The sequence below is a fragment of the Euwallacea similis genome, chromosome 10, assembly GCF_039881205.1.
Source record: "Euwallacea similis isolate ESF13 chromosome 10, ESF131.1, whole genome shotgun sequence".
NCBI classification, from domain to species: domain Eukaryota; kingdom Metazoa; phylum Arthropoda; class Insecta; order Coleoptera; family Curculionidae; genus Euwallacea; species Euwallacea similis.
Genome location: NC_089618.1, coordinates 1,824,969 through 1,843,715, shown reverse-complemented (window position 1 = coordinate 1,843,715; position 18,747 = coordinate 1,824,969). Strand labels below are relative to the sequence as shown.

The following is an 18,747-nucleotide window of genomic DNA, read 5'->3' as shown; positions in this document are numbered from 1 at the left end:
TTCTCATGTAATTCAGTTAACCTTCAGAAGTTTACTATTCAGCCTCCAAAGTTCGAACAAACTGCAATCATAATTCCTGTGAGCGCCAAATTATAGTCTATAGTAGCCTTCGATGGTGACCATCAATAAGGTGGGTTGCGTAATCGCCGGTATGCAATTACAAGGTCCTGCATTGCGTACGTCCATCTCGCTACAATGTCCAGTTTTCGAAGGTTTAAAAGCAAATTTATTCGCGTTAAATAAATTAAAACATCACCCACATAGAGACCTGCTCTACCTGAATGTGAGATCTAAATATACCGCATAATTTATAGATCCAGTGCGTTAACATCGTCGCCCACGTGGCAGGTATTAACAATACGCAGGCGAAAAGGCCTTGTGGTCAAGGAGTTAACTCGCGAAGTTTTTTTCTTTCAAGTAGAATTTGCGACATCATTAATGGTCAAGCACTCGTATAATTTTAGATGGAAATCAGGGAAATTAGCCGGATAGTGTTTACATTAAAGCAGTGGCGTAGCATATTTTTCGCGGGACTGGGAAATCGTTAGAAGATGCAATGCGTATCAACGCAGTGACGTATCATTTTCCACCGAGCGCATAACGTTTTTAACAAGTGGAGAACGACGCTTTTGGGATTCTATAGAATATCTCTCCAGCTGAAAAATATTTAAAAGCAGTGGCGGTACATGTCCCTGAGAGTTCTAGCCCCTGATCGTCGCCTATGTCTATATTCCGAAGGAATATCAGAGATTCTAAGTCTCGAACTCTGCGTTATACGTCCTTCTTTCCACATTTAAAAATTGCATTCAGTACTCCACTGCTTTTGCTATGCTCACAGAATTACAATAGTTAGTATACAAAAAATCATTGGCGTACCGCGTAAATTTAAGATCCGGCAATTTTCCGAGTTTACTTCTTTAATTTATTTTGCTGTTCCCTGATTTTTTGAAAATTATGGTAGGTACGCCCCTGTTCTTACTGAATTAAAATGTATCTTTTTAAAGTTACAAAGAACCCTTTCGACGCTCAGCATATAGTGTGTACATACGTATAATGCACGTATGTAATCTAAGCACCATATCGCTTTGATTGCTCGATATTTCTGGCGCGGCTGTTTACTCTTTTACGCAAGTTTCTGCCATGAAATTTCTATTCGAAAGGAGCGAACATGAGAAGCAAATAAAGCTAAAAATGTACCAACCTTTTTATCGATGTTTACGTTACATGAAGAGACCCTATGAAATCCCCGATATCCCGAAAATTGCTCTCCGGGCATCTGGAATGAGATCAAAGCAACTTTAAGTACCTACAAATCGACAACGACATTTTCCTGTTACTGAAAATATCTCCAGCGCACAAATTTAGCGGCTTGCATAAATTTTGAGAAAGTCCATTGGTACCATTTCAAAGTGTCACACATCGAGGGCCGCAGACGATCCACACCAAGATTATATATCTTCAAAGCTCGAATCACTTCGTGATGAGCTTCAATTAAGCGCCGTTATGAAAACTCCGCAATGATATGCTTCAGGGGGCCGCAGGCCAGTTCTAGAGGAGTCAAAACTACAAAAGGAGCACCAAAGGCCCCTTGGGGCTGTCAATCCGCGGCTTAATGAATCACATACTAACGAAGAAGCTCACTTAACAGTCGCGCAAAAGAATGTCACCTTTGCAGAACTGCCTGATGACCTACTGCCTCATGAGCTCCCTTGCCTCAATAGGGTCCCCAAGGTATGTCATGCCCTTTGTCCCTGAGGTGGTCCATCCCCCGCTACCAGACAACTGTGAGTAAGTACGAACTCAACTGAAAACCACCAACCTGAGCTTAAATCGATGCAGTTAAGGTGCTTAACCTAACCTCCGACATCACTGATATAGAGATGGACCCGGAGATGACCCCTGGGCTCTTTCAGGGAGACATGGCGCTGAACAACGACCTATACAACTATTGGAGGGTGGGAATTAAATGGGATGCCTTCCCAGAGAAGCTGTGGCACCAAGGGGTGGTACCGTACACTATCAGTCCCCTGTACGGTAAGGATTCGCGGTTTTGCATTTGAGATTTTTTCCTAAAACGGAGTTTTAGAGCCTTCGGATCACGTGACGATTCTTCAAGCCATCAGGACCATAAACTTCATGACCTGCGTGCGCTTCGTGCCATGGGATGGCAAGGGCAAGGACTACTTGCTGATATGGCCCATTAAGTACCCGAAAGGCTGCTGGTCCTTTGTCGGTGAGTGATTTTAAAGTGAGAAAGTGATTACTGCCCCGCAAACAACTTTGACACAAATTCCAACAGAGTCGTTTAACTTTAAACTTTGTGTTATTAAGGGTTTTTATACTTCAAACTCGTCGGAATTGATTTTACAAGCGTAAACAGGAAAATGCTGCTGTGAAATGGTTATTATTGTAACCCGTTTTAATATGGCTCGCGAGGATATTTTTATTTGACGATACGATGTTGTGAAAACAGCAATTCGTTTGTTTTCATGTCGGGAAGGCGAACTTTCCCAATGCAAAAACAATGAAATGCATAATAATTTTGTCAGGCTATAAATTATTCCTCAAATAATTATCGACTGTTATTTCAGGCTTATTTTTCGCTGTCCGCCTGCGCGATGAGAATTGTAAAAGCTTTTATAAAAAAAATTGAGCTTGCTTGAAACATCGTGTTCTCTGCGTTTACTGCAAATTTGATTTAATAAATTTTCGCTTTTTGAAATCTGCAAATTTTCAGTGTCCATCTCCGCTCGGGATACCTCATTGGTGCATTTTTATCTAGGAGCGCGTAGTATTCTCTACGCATAGTGCAAACGTCACTGATGCAATTTGATCACTTTCATATCTCTAAATTTGCGAAAGTGCCCATGTCGGTGCGTTGCAACGTGTACCTTTTAACTAAAGGCGCGTAGTATTCTCTACCCGCACATTTTTCATTAGCGCAATTTTCCTATTATGACATCTTCTAATTTGCAAAAATTTTCATATCGGCGCTTTACGTTTACACCATTTTTTTGTCTATAAGAACGTAGTATTCTCTACGCGTAAAAATTTCGTTAAAGCAATTTCGTTCCCTTTTTTAAATCTAATATGTGCATGCCTATTTTTGATACGCCGCTAGCGTATTTACATATATCTAACTGAGCATAGTATTCTCTACATTTATTGCAAATCTCATTGATACAATTTTGTTAGTTTGATATCGTGAAAAATTTTTTATGGAAGGATTTTTTTTCCTTTTGGATGCTGCACTTAGCTATTTCAGTCGTGTCGTTTCAAGTTGAGGCATTGTACTATCTGATTTAAATTAATGCCATTTCTCATTGATAAAAAAATAGCACTTTTTAAATTTACAAACAGATATAAACGCAGAGACAAATAATAGAATCATAATAAAAATATTTTTATCTAAGGCACCTATAGTCCACTACCTGCCATCAGTGGCGGCTTTTCCACAGGGTCAATTGGTCAACGAACCAGAAATATTTTTAAAAATTGAGCAGAAAAACATTGTGTATGTTTTCATTCATAGATAAAATAAAAGGTAAATAATGACTCATATTTCATAATTCGCGTTAAAATACTTCTGTTGTAAACCAATTCAATAGTTGCATTGAGCATGCAGTGCAGCGCCGGTTGGTGGCCAGCAATGCCCTAAGGCCTTTTAAAGGTACAATGTCAGTTTTAGCACAACGGCAAATGCTTTTCCAAAGCCCGGAATTAACCGGAATCTCGATTGACAGATATTTCGTTGGCGATTGTACGCCGCTTTGCTTTTTACAGTAGTAATTTTTTATTTTCATGTTTATTTTTAGATTTAGTGGCGTATAATATCTGAAGCTTATCGCATTGGGGCAATGTACACACCTATATATATATGCTTTTTTGTTATTGCTTAAATGACGCAGTCACAATGACGACTAGCCGCCTAAAGATATTTTTCATGTCCAGGTAGATTTGGAGGCTCTCAAATAGTGAGCCTCCAAGCACCCGACAGTGCAGGTCCCAATTGCTTAGGCTCCGAAGGCAGGGCCATACATGAACTAATGCACGCATTGGGAGTGTTCCACGAACAATCCAGATGGGACAGAGACAAGTTTGTAAAGATACATGAGGATAACATCATACCACGTGAGTATTTTTTCTAAAATTTCAACTAAAAATTATTCATATTTTCCATAGAATTCAAGTCCAATTTTGACAAGCAAAGCTTGGAAAACACCACCTACAGCTTCGAATACGATTATGACTCTATAATGCATTACGGTAAGACTTTTTTCAGCAAAAGCAAGGGCAAACCCACAATCACCCCTAAAATGGGACATACCAAGAAAATTGGACAACGCAAAGCTATGTCTAAGGGTGATTGTTTAAAACTCAATGATTTGTACGGATGTTTGGACCAACCGAAGATGAAGCGGAAATATTACAACATTTGTAATTTTATGGGAATTTAAATGTATATTAATAAATCGTTAGGGTTACTTTTTTTTTCCCGCCTTACCGAATGCTACCACCAAAGGTTTATCCTTTAAAATGAACCCATTAGTCTCGTTCACCGCCTTCTGCGCCTGTTCAACACTGTCTAAAGTAACAAACGCCTGGCCTTTCATCCGGCCCTCTTGCATCAGCCTTATGTTAAACTCACTCGGCTTCTCCAGTCGTCCCTCCTCTCTGTATCTGTTATAAATGTATTCCAAGTCCTGTTCTACCACTGTTTTTGCGCAATTTTTAATATACAACTTATTGGTGGGTTCCCCAGAAGAGTAGTTCTTGAATACTGGCATCACTGTGAGGTCTGTCACTTGGTTGGCACGCAGTTCTTCCAGAGATATACATGGGAATTCTTCTTCTGGGGAAGTAGGGCCTAGTGGTACTTGGGAAGAAATTTCTATAAGCTCCCTGGATGATTCGAGATCTGGTGGTGTTTTTATTTCTTCTTGCAAGAGTTGAGGTGATTTTTCTAATCCACTTCGTAATGGAGGTTTTGAAATAGGAATAATATGATCAGGGTCAATTATTGAGGCAGCTTCAGAAGCTGAGGTTTCCAAAGATGAAGTTAACATTTGAATTATAGGTTCTTCTTTTGCATCCCGGTTAAACTCTACTCTCTCAGGCTCTACAATATTCCTCTGTGGAGAATACTCAACTTCTTTGTCAATAATATTAGAGGGGGGAAGTAAGGCTTCATGGGATTCTGTTGTTGGATCCTGTGAAGTAACTTTGAGCTCAATCTTCTTAAGGGGCTGAACTTCTACCTGAAATTAGAGTTTTCTTACTTAGTATTTCTGATTTGGTGACTTTACCATCCATTTACCTTTTCAAAAACACTTTCCAATCTCTCAGCTGCAGCTTTACTCCTCAATACAGTATTGTCCCCCACAGTCCCACTAGTGCTTCCAAGACTTGCCCCCACAGGTTGCTTAATAAATTTCGGTCTCTTCACAACTTTTTTCTGCACCACCCTCTTTTGAGGAATAACATCCCTTTGCCTATTCCCTTCTCCCTCACTCTCAATTTCTGATTCAGACTCAGATTCAGCTTTCCTTTTCTTAGCTATTTGAATTTGGGGAGGTATGGCTCGAACTGGTGGATCTGGCATGGCAAATGGAGGTGGTAAATTCATTTTATTCATAAGGTGCAGAACTTGCGTGTAGAAACGGGGCACTGTGGCTAAGGCATGTGCAATATTATTGATTGTGGCCCTATTTGCTTTGGGATAATTGTATTTAAGATGTGAAGGGGGTGGTTGATAGAAACCCACAGAGTCATTGAAGCCGTTTATGCTCTTAATAAAGTTACTGAAAAACTTTTTGTCTGATCCATCAGTTTTACCTTCGACTCGCTGTGAGACCAATTGTCCTTGCAGAATGTCAGTTTCTGCATACTCAACACACAGCCTGCAGTTTAGTATGTTAATTTGGTGTAGCCTAAGCATTGCGTTCTTAGCAACCTCCTCGTTTTCGAATTTTGCATACACAACAGACTTGGCTTTTACTTTAGATGTGATCACTTTCACCTTATGAGCCCCGAAATGCCGGATAAAATCTTCTTTTTGGGTATCAGACAGCTCTTTCGGCAAGTGCTTAATGCGGAGTGTGTCTTTACACACCATTATGGAGCGTTAAAGGGACTTTTTAATCTTAAAATTGAATTTAAATGTTGGTTTAAATTTCAAACTTGTTTAGGTTAGGATTTCTGTTTACATTTTTAAACAAACAACCACCAAAGCATGTCGAAGTGTCGGAAATAGAAATGAGGCAACAATGCAAAACGAATGCTATTATATCGTGTATAGTTTTTGATTAGAAAGGTTAGACACGATTTGAGTTTTAGCCGCTCTGAACTCTATTAGTTAATTTACATCAACCTCTTAAATTTAAAGTTTTAATGTGATAATTGTTTTGTTGAAATAAAAGTTTTGAGAATCGTTTACAGAATGATAAATATCTGTAGTGTAACTTTTGGTCGACCATTTACAAAAATCTGGCAGCTGCGCAGAAACATAACCCTAGCTGTTTTTTCAAAATTTGCGTTTTTAGAACTTTTATACTGCTTTTAATTTTTATAATTTTAATGTTTTACCCGACTCTTAAATTAAATTTTAAACCATAAACATGAGGTAAATAAACCTGTCTATAATTCCTAATAATTGCCATTCTCGAAATTCTTTTTTAGGCTGAGCGTGGACGGCTTAATTGTGTACTTCCCTTACGAGTATATCTACCCTGAACAGTATGCTTATATGTGTGAACTCAAAAAGGCACTTGATGCTAAGGTACTCTTCTTACTAACCACGTAAATCAGGCCTCAACTGACTGTCTATGTTTAGGGACACTGCCTCCTGGAGATGCCTTCAGGCACAGGCAAAACAACCACTCTTCTTTCTCTAGTTGTAGCTTACATGGTGGAACATCCTCATGATGTTCGCAAGCTAATTTACTGCTCCCGCACAGTGCCTGAAATAGAGAAAGTGATGGAAGAGCTTGACAAGTTGCTGAAGTATTATGAGAAGCAGGATGGCCAATATCCAAGTCTTATAGGTTTGGTGTTGAGCTCCCGTAAAAATATGTGTATACACCCTCAGGTGAGTACTGAACGAGAGGGTAAAATAGTTGATGGGAAGTGCCACAGCTTAACTGCATCCTATGTGAGGGAACGTCATAATATTGATGATACAACCCCAGTGTGTCAGTACTATGAGGGTTTTGCCCTTGATGGTAAAGAGAGCAATTTGCCCTATGGAGTCTATGGTCTAGATGAAATTAAACAATATGGCAGAGACCGAAATTGGTGCCCATATTTTTTATCCAGATTTGCAGTAAGAATCCCTCCCCTATCTTTTTTCCACCCGTGTACTGTACTGTTAACATTCAATGCAGATAATGCATGCCAACATAGTGGTATACAGTTATCACTACCTGCTAGATCCAAAAATAGCTGATGTAGTCTCAAAAGAACTGGCCCGTGAATCTGTAATTATCTTTGATGAAGCTCATAACATTGATAATGTTTGCATTGATTCTATGAGTGTTAAAATCCATAGGCGGACCATAGAGCGAGCCACAGCAAATATTGGAACACTTGAGAAACACGTTTCTGAGTATGATTTTAAATAGAAATGTAAAAGTAGTGAAAGTAATGTTTTTTCTTGCCAGAATGCGAGATGAGGATCATCGGCGGCTGCAAGAGGAGTACCAGAGGCTTGTTGATGGTCTTCGAGATGCCAGTATTGCTAGAGATACTGATTTAATTTTGGCCAATCCAGTGTTGCCTGATGAAATACTTCAAGAAGTGGTTCCAGGAAATATACGAAATGCTGAGCATTTTATAAGTTTTTTGAAGAGATTTGTGGAATACTTGAAAACCAGGTGAATATTTTTATGGTTTAAAGCACATTGTAAGATATTGATGTATGTAAATTATGGCATTAATAGTCACTAAAACAATATTTGACAACTTGTTAAAAAACAGGTTGAGGGTACAACACGTGGTGCAAGAATCACCAGTGGGTTTCCTCAAAGACGTGCAGCAAAAAGTATGCATTGAACGCAAACCTTTGCGTTTCTGTGCGGAACGTTTGGCCTCGTTATTGCGCACCCTAGAAATTACTGACATGACAGAGTTCAGTCCCATTACACTTATCACCCACTTGGCCACCTTAGTATCGACATACACAAAGGGATTCACTATTATTGTGGAACCCTTCGACGATAAAACGCCTACTGTTTCTAATCCTATATTGCATTTTAGGTATGACCAAATGTCTCAGTTTTATTACTATAAACAACGCTCATATTGCTATTTCAGTTGTCTAGATTCGTCCATAGCAATCAAACCAGTTTTCGATCGCTTTCAGACAGTAGTCATAACTTCGGGAACTTTGTCCCCTTTGGATATGTATCCGAAAATCTTGAATTTTTATCCAGTGGTGATGGCCTCTTTTACTATGACTTTGGCCAGGCCGTGTCTTTTGCCCATGGTGAGTTACAGATCATTTTAATTCAAACAAATATTTTTAAAAAACCCGCATTAGATAGTGTCGAAAGGCAATGATCAGGTGGCAATTTCCTCGAAATTTGAGACGAGGGAGGACAATGCAGTCATAAGAAATTATGGACAGCTTTTAGTGGAGGTAAATGTGGGATGATTTTTAAGTTTTTTGGTAAACTGATGTGAATTTTAGGTGGCTGCAAATGTACCCGACGGAGTCGTTTGCTTTTTCACCTCATATTTATACATGGAATCGGTAGTGGCCGCCTGGTATGATCAGGGGGTGATTGATAGTTTACAAAGGTATAAGTTGCTATTCATTGAGACTCAGGATTCAGCTGAGACTAGTCTCGCGCTGATGTATTATATTAAGGTGAGTGATTTTTCATAAGAAATGTTTTTCTTATATAAATTTCTCATCACAAAATAATACCATTATTTATAAACATGCAGGCATGCGAATCCGGTCGGGGAGCAGTGCTTCTTTCTGTTGCCCGCGGGAAAGTCTCTGAAGGAGTGGATTTCGACCACCATTTAGGCCGTGCTGTCCTCATGTTTGGCATCCCCTACGTCTACACTCAATCCAGGATATTAAAGGCTCGTCTCGACTATCTGAGAGATCAATTCCAGGTGTCTATCTTTGCCATATGTCTACCTATAACACCATTCATTTCTGAACTCGTTGCAGATAAGGGAGAACGATTTCTTGACCTTTGATGCAATGAGGCATGCCGCCCAATGCGTGGGCCGTGCCATCCGAGGCAAAACCGACTATGGTATAATGATTTTCGCGGACAAACGCTTCGCTAGGGTCGATAAACGTTCGAAGTTGCCCAAGTGGATTCAGGAACATTTAAAAGACAGTTTATGCAATCTTTCAACTGAGGAAGCAGTGCAGGTGGGTTGATAGCGATTATTACGAACTTTATGCAATTAAATAAAAATTTTATGTCATGGTTTTTGAAAAAAAAAAAAGAATTTGTAGCTGCCATAAGTGTTGAGCTTAATCAAAATCACTATAATCTTAGAAATGTATTCCTTATAAGTATCGGTTTTCGTAATATATGAGGGTCGGATTTAACAAAGCCTAGTTTAAGACGTGATTTAATAACGCGGCTTTAACGAAATATGCAGGTGTTCACGCACTACGTTGACACTTGGTATAATGGTTACAGATTGCCAAGAGGTGGTTAAGGCAGATGGCGCAACCGTTCACAAGAGAAGACCAGTTGGGTGTCTCGTTGCTAACTTTGGAGCAGCTGCAGGCTATGGAGCATAAAAAGCTACAAGAACAAGGGCACGAGGAAATGGAAACTTGAATCACTGCACTAGAGGGTAGAATTTAGGTGTCCTATTAGTGTAAATAAAAGTTTTGGCATTTGTTCTAATTTTTTACGTAAAAGAAATCGTTTTATTTTTACTTTAATCCTGTTTCCACTGTGTTTCTTATACAGGATGTCCCAAAAGTGTGAACACACGTAATTATTTCTGGTAATTAAGGATGAAAATTGGTATGCAGGGACAGAAAAATATTGTGCATCCAATATTGTTTCTCTGTGAAGTTATCAGATGTGATACTTTCGAAAAATCGAGGTGAACATTTATATGTTATATGGTAAATTGTCTAATTCGTACTTAATATAATAATATTGCATTTTTTAAGATGAAACCACAGTTTAGTCTCCTGTCGCTTCCAGCTCGCCTTCCACTTCTGTCCCCTCCATATCTTTTCTGAAAGGAAATTAAATATACTCACAAATGGGTTCTCCGTTTTCGACTGTGTTATTAATTGCTATGGAAAATAACTAGGCGCGATAGTGTTTTTGGTTTAACAAGGATTCTATAGGGTTTTTGAAAGCATTGGAGATAAGAGGTTTAGAGAGGGATCAAAAAATATGAGATGGTTAAAATTCCAATATGTAAGTGTAGTGAAGTAAAAAGTAATAACAAAAATGTGAAATTTGTTTCGACATGTCTTTAAATAAAAACAACAAACAGTAAATAAGAGTTTTTTTTACTCACTGTTTATCCTGGTTATTTTTTTTTAGATAATTTTCATGACGGGCTTTAGCCTTTAGTAACCACCCCTTGATAGCATTCACTATTTCGTGCTCTGATGCACTGGCTGTGGCTGTATTAAGTCTTACAGCTCCTAAAAATAATTTATAACGTTGAACATATTTATAAACATAAATATATGCGGCATTTTGATTCTTATGTCCTGCAAAGGCGTTTCATTGGATGCATTTCAACATAAGAGAATACACTACATATCAAGTACATTTTTATATATTATTCGGAAATTCGTGGTGGTATTCTCAATGGAAATCTTTATTAATATTGAGATTTTTTTAATTTCGGTGCTCGTAAAGTATCTCTCGATAGTAAAGAAGCATTTCCCTTCTCGGATTGTAATATATTATACTACAACGTTCACTTACTTATTATAACTTGAGCTAATAAAAGCTCTTTAAAAGGCTGCTTTCCTTTGGCACCATCCCAACTGAAAAATTGGCCTATATAATTGGAGAATGTTCTGTACATTATTCGTTTTGTAATAACAGAAACATTATTGCCGCCAATACGACTCAATTCTGAGGCCTGCAATACGGGAAAAGTGCGTTCAATCGAGTAAAATTTTGTAGAATATGTGTAAATGTGGAAGAAAGAATCACGTTTTCAGCAGAAATATCTGCTGCTATTATTATTATGCCCATAAGGTCAATGCAATCTTTTCAGTCAATATGCAACGATAATAAAAATGAAATGTAATACATTCTCACCAATATAGAAAGATTTTTGGAGTTTTCCTTCAAGAACAGCTCAACTTGTTCCAATTGGATACTTGATGCTAAAGGCAGGAAAGTCAAAATTTCTATATCTTTGGGCTCGTCATTTTCCTTAATTTTATCACCATTATTCATTGATGTTTTAATTACTTTTATTTCGTCACACAATGTTGATATTTTAACGTTGATTATGTTTAATTTTGATAAGACTTCACGTTGAAATTCTGAAAAAAAAAAATAACGTGAGTATGTTTAGCTGTATAGCTGAATAATGTATTTTTGGAGAATATTTCCCGATTAAATCAAGCAAATATGTTGTCCTATTGGACGGTTGATAGCTCTACCCGAACCCACTGTGTAAGTATTAAAATAATTAGATACCCGATTGCCTAAGCAAATTCAAATAACCTTGATTATCTTATATCATTATATCTACAAGGTTCTCTAAAATGTTGCAAATTTTCTTACTGCTAAAAATTCAGGATACGCCACTGTGTAGTGGGCGACTCGAGAACCCTAAATGCTATATTAAGTTCCTACTTTCTTTCTGTTGGAAAAATTCATAGGCGTAGGAAAAGAAATTAGACATCAGGAATCAGAGGCATAGGAAATAATGGAAAAGAAAAAATCTTATAAATAAAATTCATGATGTGCCTGTGTGTAGTTCATAAATTGACGGTTTTCATGTATATATTAAGCTCATATACTTTAATACACATATATCAATATATAATCAGATTCATTGCACCTGCAAGATTTTCTCCCAAATATTGTAAATTTTATCACTGCTAAAAAAATCATGATACACCACTGGGTAATAGATCATTTAACAAGTTCTATGTTAAGCCTCAACTTTCCTTTCATATTCGTAAAAATTAGAGGCATAGGAAAGCCAAATTTGTAGACAAATTGATTCAAATTATCTATGAAATCATATTTTGAAAGTGGTGTCACTTTCAATTTCCTTGTATATCTGTGAAAATTCATAGACGTGGGAGGGGAAATTTACAGATAATCCTTGTTGTCTTAAATCACATGATATGTTACTGTATGCAGTAATTTAATGGCTCGAATGCCTCAATAAAGCTCATATTTTACCTCTATTCCCTAAAAATTCCAGAGGCGTAGAGCGAGAAAGGTAAAGATATTTAATCCTAATAACATTCATAATAATTTCTTGCACGATTTTTACTGAAATTAATAAAAATGTATTATTACAAAAAGACGCACGATAATTATAGATAAAGTTCATAGGAATATGATATAGCACTTAAATGTTATATTTAGATGTTTTGAGAGTTGCTAGGCGCATCAGTGGGGATTATAATATCATTATTATCAAAATACGCCTTCTCCTTGAAACTTTAGAAAATAAAAGCGAGTTGCCATAAGTTTTGCCGTTTTCTCACATTTTAGGAAAAAGTTACAATTTTGAGAATTTGCTTATAATTTCGGTATTAACGATTTATTCATTGCTAAGCATTGTGCCTTTAATTAAACAAATTTAAATTTTTTAATATTATTTGCTGATGATTTTAGCGACTGAAGTAAGAACATTTAACGTACAATGCGTCCGAATATCCAGATCTAGATAGTCCAGATATCGAGGCTTTTGCCATATATCTCGCTTTTGATATGAAGATGAAGACAGGATGCAGTGCTTGCAAGTTTTGATATTTTCTCGTGAAACGAACAAAGACACGATACGAACAAGAACAACAGATTCACAACATCCAGGAAAAAACTCTTGAAGTTCCATTAAGGTAATATGTTTACATTATGTATATTTGAACAATGTGTTCTTAAGTTAGTTTTCCTGGTAAACTTTTTGCAGCACAGTGGGCAGGGCACCTTTTCCTTGCCACAATCTTTGCTGAGATGAGATTTCATGGCGCTGGATGTCCGATAAGTCTTCGAGCAATTATCGCAGTGGTAAATTGGACCTAAAAAATTCAAATGCCGTAGATTATTCGCATTTAATGGTACGAAAACCAAATTAAAAATCGACTCCAAGGAAGCGAAGTTTTTACGAAATTTAAGGATCTGAATCAGGGATTCGCGCCAATGGATTATGGAGAAAATTGTGACCTAAAAACACACACAAATCGTGACGTTTTTAACTCGATCAATTGAGGAACATTCACACAGCGGAGCCCCACTGAGTGTCGCAAGAAATACTCTGAAGACACATTTGTGTAATGAGAAATCTTGAAAAATTGTTGCAACCTAAATAGACCTTCTACGCCAGTGAATTTCAAGCTGTGACCTAAATCTGGCGTAAAAGCAATGAAATTTTCAAGATTATTGATTGAGAAACAGACACACAGCGCAATCACACTGAATAGTAACGAGAATGACTCTGAAAACAGAATTCAGTATAGAGAAACTGAAAAATTTTCTCAGCCCAAATAAACGCTCTACGCCAATGAATTTCTGGGGGAGTAATCGTCTAAATCTGGAGAGAGGAATTTAAACAAATGTCAAAAACTCGAGTATAAATAGTGAAATTTCAACTTGATAGATTAACGATCATCGCTGTGAGTTAGTGGCACGAAAACCAAATATAAAATTGGCACCGACAAAGCGAAAATTCGTCAAATTCTAAGAATATAAATACACGATTTACGCCAATGAATCTTGGTGTAAATTATTACATAAATAACATGTACAAATGACGAAATTGATTGATTGATTGAGAAGCTGAAGCGCAGCGGAGCCGCACCGATTTTCGTGAGGATCACTGAAGAAACTTCTGTATGGAGAAAATTTGTAACAGTCTAAATTGATTTTGTACGCCAATGATTTTTGGGGTGAGTAGTCACCTCCATCTGGTATATAAGTAGGGGAGTTTTCAACATGATTGATTAAGAGACAGTGCCGCAGAAAAGTCTTTTTTGGATTCTGAGGTAAGTAGTGGGTGGTTGTTATCATCATCACTTGCATTTTGCGCTTCCTCTATTACCTCCTCGACGAACCACTTTTGAAACATCCTGTCATATTGAGAGATTGAATAAGCATTCCTCAACTCCTTCAATGTGCCAGTCCGTCATAGTGTCACACTTTCAAGAGTTCGCTACGCGAAGTTCTGACAGGGTGGGAAGAAAATGTGGCCGTCCATCGAAAAACCGCCCATTTCGAGAAGGGACGTGGTTTGCATAACTTATATACGCGTAACTCGCAAATTTTGAGATTAAATTGGGTCTTAATGTTCAAATTAACATTAAAGAACGATAAAAAAATTGTACTTATCGTTTTTTCTGAAAAAAAAAGGTAAAAAATCTCGGTAAATGATGAACACAATGAAATAGTAGATTCAGTAAGCGCGAAAATTTTTACCGAATCCTATGGTTCTTCCTTTACCCTCTACGATGTAATTTCTTGCATTTTCTAAAATATCCCTAAGAACTGGAAGGAAACAGTGAAAATCGATGGATTTGTCTTTGTTACTCAATGGGTTTAGAAACCATTAATTGGTTTGGAAATTTGTATTAACTAAATGTAGGCATAATACCTAACAAAAAAATTTACGAAAAATTAATACTGTAATATCAGACTTCAGTTCTGATACTATAGCATCGAACGAAATATTACCACATTGAAAACTTTTATTTAAATCCAGTTAGCCTTTAACGCTTTATGCTTTATTTGAAATCTGATAAACATATAACCCAAACTAAATAACAATAAAAAAAATACATTAAACTCTCTTTTGGCTAAAAGTAAAATTTTCATTTACCAATCACACTCTCAAATCGATCATTTACGCCGATATAAACTATCCTTCAAATGAAGCTGTCTGGTCGAATTTTTTGATTTCAAAGTGGAATAACTTGAAAATAAGAGAACGTAAATAATTTCAGTTTTCGGCTTCGGTTAGGGAAATTTGGTGAAATTCAAAAAAATATATATACGTGGAATTTTACTCAAGGGCAGTCTCACCTGGAGACAAAAATTCCACTTTGAAATCTCCCCTAAAAATTCAGTTCGCTTCAATTGATGTTCGTCAAGTCCCTCTACATGGGATGGTGCCACGAAGGAACCACCTTCTGCTCCTCCTGTTTCATAAACTCTAAATGAGGGCTAAGACCGACCGTATCTTCCATTTTGCAGAAATTTGGAGTTCCATGGCGCGATTTTAAGTGAACTTTGAGCTGCGACTTTCTCCTGAATTCCCTGAAGCACAAAGAGCAAATGAAAGTCTTGCCCTTTCCGCAGTCTTGGGCCTTGTGAACACTGAGACATTTGGGGTTCTTGTACAATTTGAAGCAATTGGGACAGACCACTGCAACAAAAGGCTAAAATTTGAGTCGGCAAAGGCTTTATTTTCTTAAAGATATTAAAGCGTCCGTATTCCCGAATTTAGTATAGAGAGTAGAATATTCCCGGGAAATTGTGAGAAAATTAGATATTCCTGTTAGGCTACTTTTAGAGAATATTCTACTCAAAATATTCAAGAAACAGTCTATATGACATGAAGGTTGATTATGCGAGGGACGATATAATATGAATTTACACGAAAATGTCTTTGTGCACCCTAGCCGCATGGGATTTAAGATGTTCTTTTCTCCGGAACATTCTCGGGCACAAGGCACATGCATGTTCTTTGCTCTTGCCGCAATCTCTGGAAATGTGTACTGCAAGCGAATTTCGGTTCTTGAAGTAGCGGTCACAGCTTTGACACCATTCTTTATCAGCTACAAAAAAAAACTCTAATTAAAAAAAAGAATTTTTTTGTAACGAGCAAAGGAAAAATTCATAAAAAATAGAAAAAGAGACATGAACAGCCAACATTTTACAGCAACTCTAACAGTCGCGTTCTGCTACACATCGTAGATCTACACATATTCCTCACACATTACACTTAACTCACTTCTGCTAATAGTCAGTCCATATTGTATTTTTCCATGATCCATATTGCATTTTTCCTTAAGACTTGACTGGTCCCGACGTCGTAGTAGGTGCAAATTTAAGTTGCCCAATGACTTATTTGCGGTTGAAATTCTGATTAGACGTCCACACGACGTTAATCCAAAAAAAGTACGTTCTTCCTATTCGTCGGTATTTTGGTAAAATGTACAGAGACTTAATATGCTTAACTTGTAAAGTGAGTGATGGTAAGTGGAGGTCCCTAAGAATCTCAAAGAGAAGACAGCATTTACCACTAGAAGTGGTTTATATACAACGTGGCTCTCGGGATTCACATGGGAATTTTTTTTAATATATCTTGACGACATAATGATTATTGGAAAGGATTTGGCGGATCACCTAAACAATCCATCGCGACTATTCGCAAGGCTCAGAAAAAAGCTAAGATAAGAGCACCAAGTTATTCTTTATTTTAACACTTCGGACATGTCGTCCCTTCAGAACGAATACAAGCTTATCCAATAAACATTAAAACAGTGATCAGCTAGGTTGTACCTAAGACCAACCTGAGGTTAGAAGCTGCCTTGGATTGGACCTTGGATCGCGAATCTGACGAAAGTGACGTCATCACGACGTTTTTAAAACATCACATTTCGGCTTTGTTACGTCCAAATTACCACTTGAGCTTGAAAGCTCCTTAATTTCTTTTGGTGGTCTATCGAATTAGAGAAACTTTTTAATGTTGAAAGCACTAAAACGTTACCAACTATCATATATCTTTACTAAGTACCACATAGTCTTAGTACGTAAATATATGATAATGATTTTCTAACTGTAGAGCTAAACGTCATTCTCTAAGAGCTTTTACGTTCGGTGTGTTTGACGAGATGATGCCGTTTAAGGGTCTGGTACCGCTTTGATGAGTACTCACATATGTCGCAGTTATAGTTTTTAGTCTCACCGCAATCATATCGCAGGTGGAAATGCAGGGAGTTCTTGTTCTTGTAAACTCGAGTGCATTGAGGACAGGGCACTCCCCCTAAAAGTAGGTAACACCGTTTATATTCTGCTTGAAAGTGAAAGAGATTTTAAGAGCGCAAAGTTGACACAACAGATACACAATTTTATTTTCTAGGAAGACACTAATTAGATGTCGACTAAAGCTGATTCAAAACTTGGAGGTAGGATGCTTTCGTATAATGTGAACCTTGAGATTGCACCTTTGGTGGAATTTCCTGCCACAGAAAATGCAGCGAAATTGAGGTTCCTTTTGGCATTCGTATTTCAAATGACGCCTCAGGTGGTTTTGGCGAATGTACGATTTGCGGCATTGATGACAGGGGAAACTCGCTAAAAATTTGGTAATATAGGCGTTATACGTAAGTGTAAACAAATGTGAAACATCCCACACCCAAATGAGGGCCGTGCAGAAAGTGAAGTTTTCGCACGCGAGTTGAAAAACAACACGCACGTGTGTGGGAAAAGTAGGTTCTTTGAGTTGGGAAATTATTTAACCCAGAGACCAAGAGTGTTTACAATTGGTGTATTTCGATAAACCTTTTTTAGAGGTTCTTGTCCAAATACCACAAATCAGGGACGTACTCAAAGGAGTTTTAAAAATTGTTAAACACAGCAGGTATTTGGAAGAAGGAAAACTTATTCTTCAAAAATGAATCAATTTTCTCTGGAAATATATTACGCCGGTGTGTTCTGCAAATCTGTGTCTTGATTATCCCATCACGCAACCATCAATTTTCCGGGTGTGCACACAGAAAGCAGCATCGTACTCAGAGGGGTTTGTAAGAATTCTCAAAAATTGTAGATATTTTCACGAGTTCAGTAAATTATTTTTCAAAAATTGTTTGGATCTGTTAGAGCTGACGATGTAGAATTCGTGATTTAAGCATCGTTAGCTCAATTCTAGATACCTTCTATGTAAAATTGTAATTTTTATTATATAGAATAATCCTATAGCTTTTTTATTTAACGTCGAAGGGCTACGATTATGATTAGTTAATATCGAACACTTTCGTTTTGTGTATCCACGCCATATGCGACTGCAAATGACTCTTCTGTTTCCCAGCATACTTGCAAAGGGTGCATTTGAATCTTGGCGCAACACCACACTCATATTTCACATGTTTATCCAGATTGTGTTTCCATTTATACCGTCTTCCACAGTAGTTCGGACAAGGGACAAGATCTAGGAACAAAACGATGGTCAGAATCTATCACCTAAACACGGGGGGAAGAAAGTAAAGACGAAAAACAAGCACGTATCATATTTATGTGCAAAAATTGTCCAGAAATTCAGATCCAAATTAACTATGACTATTCATACTTCTGGAAACTCTACAGCGGTGATTTGTAGAGATGAGCCAGATGAGTCAATTTCTCGTGTCTGTTCAGCATGAATTTGTGAAAGCTGGAGTAAGAGCAATGAGGGCACTTAAAGTTCCGCTCCTTTTGGCATTCGAATCTTCGATGCCTCGTTAAAGTAGCGTGGTGGCTGTATTGTTTACCGCAGGTCTTGCAGGAATGTAGTTTTCCTGCAATCAAATAAAGTCAACTTGGCAATGCAAAAATAAATTAATCTTCA

The 18,747-nt window shown here is 37.5% G+C and overlaps 5 protein-coding genes across 6 annotated transcripts; 2 read left to right on the top strand and 3 right to left on the bottom strand.

The window, feature by feature from the left end:
* The first annotated feature begins 1,514 nt into the window (after positions 1-1,514).
* LOC136411723 (hatching enzyme 1.2-like) lies at positions 1,515-4,484 on the top strand. Its single transcript, XM_066394401.1, has 5 exons — positions 1,515-1,784; positions 1,840-2,034; positions 2,087-2,233; positions 3,952-4,131; positions 4,183-4,484. Exons 1-5 carry the CDS (start codon positions 1,661-1,663, stop codon positions 4,455-4,457), a joined length of 921 nt encoding a protein of 306 aa, XP_066250498.1. The 5' UTR covers positions 1,515-1,660; the 3' UTR covers positions 4,458-4,484.
* Positions 3,951-6,164, bottom strand: LOC136411718 (RNA-binding region-containing protein 3-like). Its single transcript, XM_066394391.1, has 2 exons — positions 5,318-6,164; positions 3,951-5,258 (listed from the first exon to the last, which is right to left on the bottom strand). The coding sequence occupies exons 1-2, from the start codon at positions 6,113-6,115 to the stop codon at positions 4,482-4,484; spliced, it is 1,575 nt and encodes a 524-aa protein (XP_066250488.1). The 5' UTR covers positions 6,116-6,164; the 3' UTR covers positions 3,951-4,481.
* A 354-nt stretch (positions 6,165-6,518) lies between these two features.
* On the top strand, positions 6,519-9,874 carry Xpd (general transcription and DNA repair factor IIH helicase subunit Xpd). Its single transcript, XM_066394249.1, has 12 exons — positions 6,519-6,622; positions 6,679-6,778; positions 6,833-7,321; positions 7,383-7,603; positions 7,659-7,871; positions 7,975-8,253; positions 8,311-8,482; positions 8,537-8,635; positions 8,687-8,866; positions 8,947-9,123; positions 9,182-9,391; positions 9,669-9,874. Exons 1-12 carry the CDS (start codon positions 6,618-6,620, stop codon positions 9,810-9,812), a joined length of 2,289 nt encoding a protein of 762 aa, XP_066250346.1. The 5' UTR covers positions 6,519-6,617; the 3' UTR covers positions 9,813-9,874.
* A 30-nt stretch (positions 9,875-9,904) lies between these two features.
* Positions 9,905-11,484, bottom strand: LOC136411612 (uncharacterized). Of its 2 annotated transcripts, XM_066394250.1 has the most exons (4): positions 11,277-11,484; positions 10,935-11,094; positions 10,516-10,645; positions 9,905-10,224 (listed from the first exon to the last, which is right to left on the bottom strand). In XM_066394250.1, the coding sequence occupies exons 1-4, from the start codon at positions 11,415-11,417 to the stop codon at positions 10,170-10,172; spliced, it is 486 nt and encodes a 161-aa protein (XP_066250347.1). In that variant the 5' UTR covers positions 11,418-11,484; the 3' UTR covers positions 9,905-10,169. The 2 variants fall into 2 exon arrangements, with proteins under 2 accessions (XP_066250347.1, XP_066250348.1); XM_066394251.1 differs by lacking the exon at positions 10,516-10,645.
* A 3,811-nt stretch (positions 11,485-15,295) lies between these two features.
* Positions 15,296-18,279, bottom strand: LOC136411627 (zinc finger and BTB domain-containing protein 24-like). Its single transcript, XM_066394269.1, has 4 exons — positions 18,237-18,279; positions 17,080-17,187; positions 15,875-15,976; positions 15,296-15,564 (listed from the first exon to the last, which is right to left on the bottom strand). The coding sequence occupies exons 1-4, from the start codon at positions 18,277-18,279 to the stop codon at positions 15,296-15,298; spliced, it is 522 nt and encodes a 173-aa protein (XP_066250366.1).
* Positions 18,280-18,747: the final 468 nt, after the last annotated feature.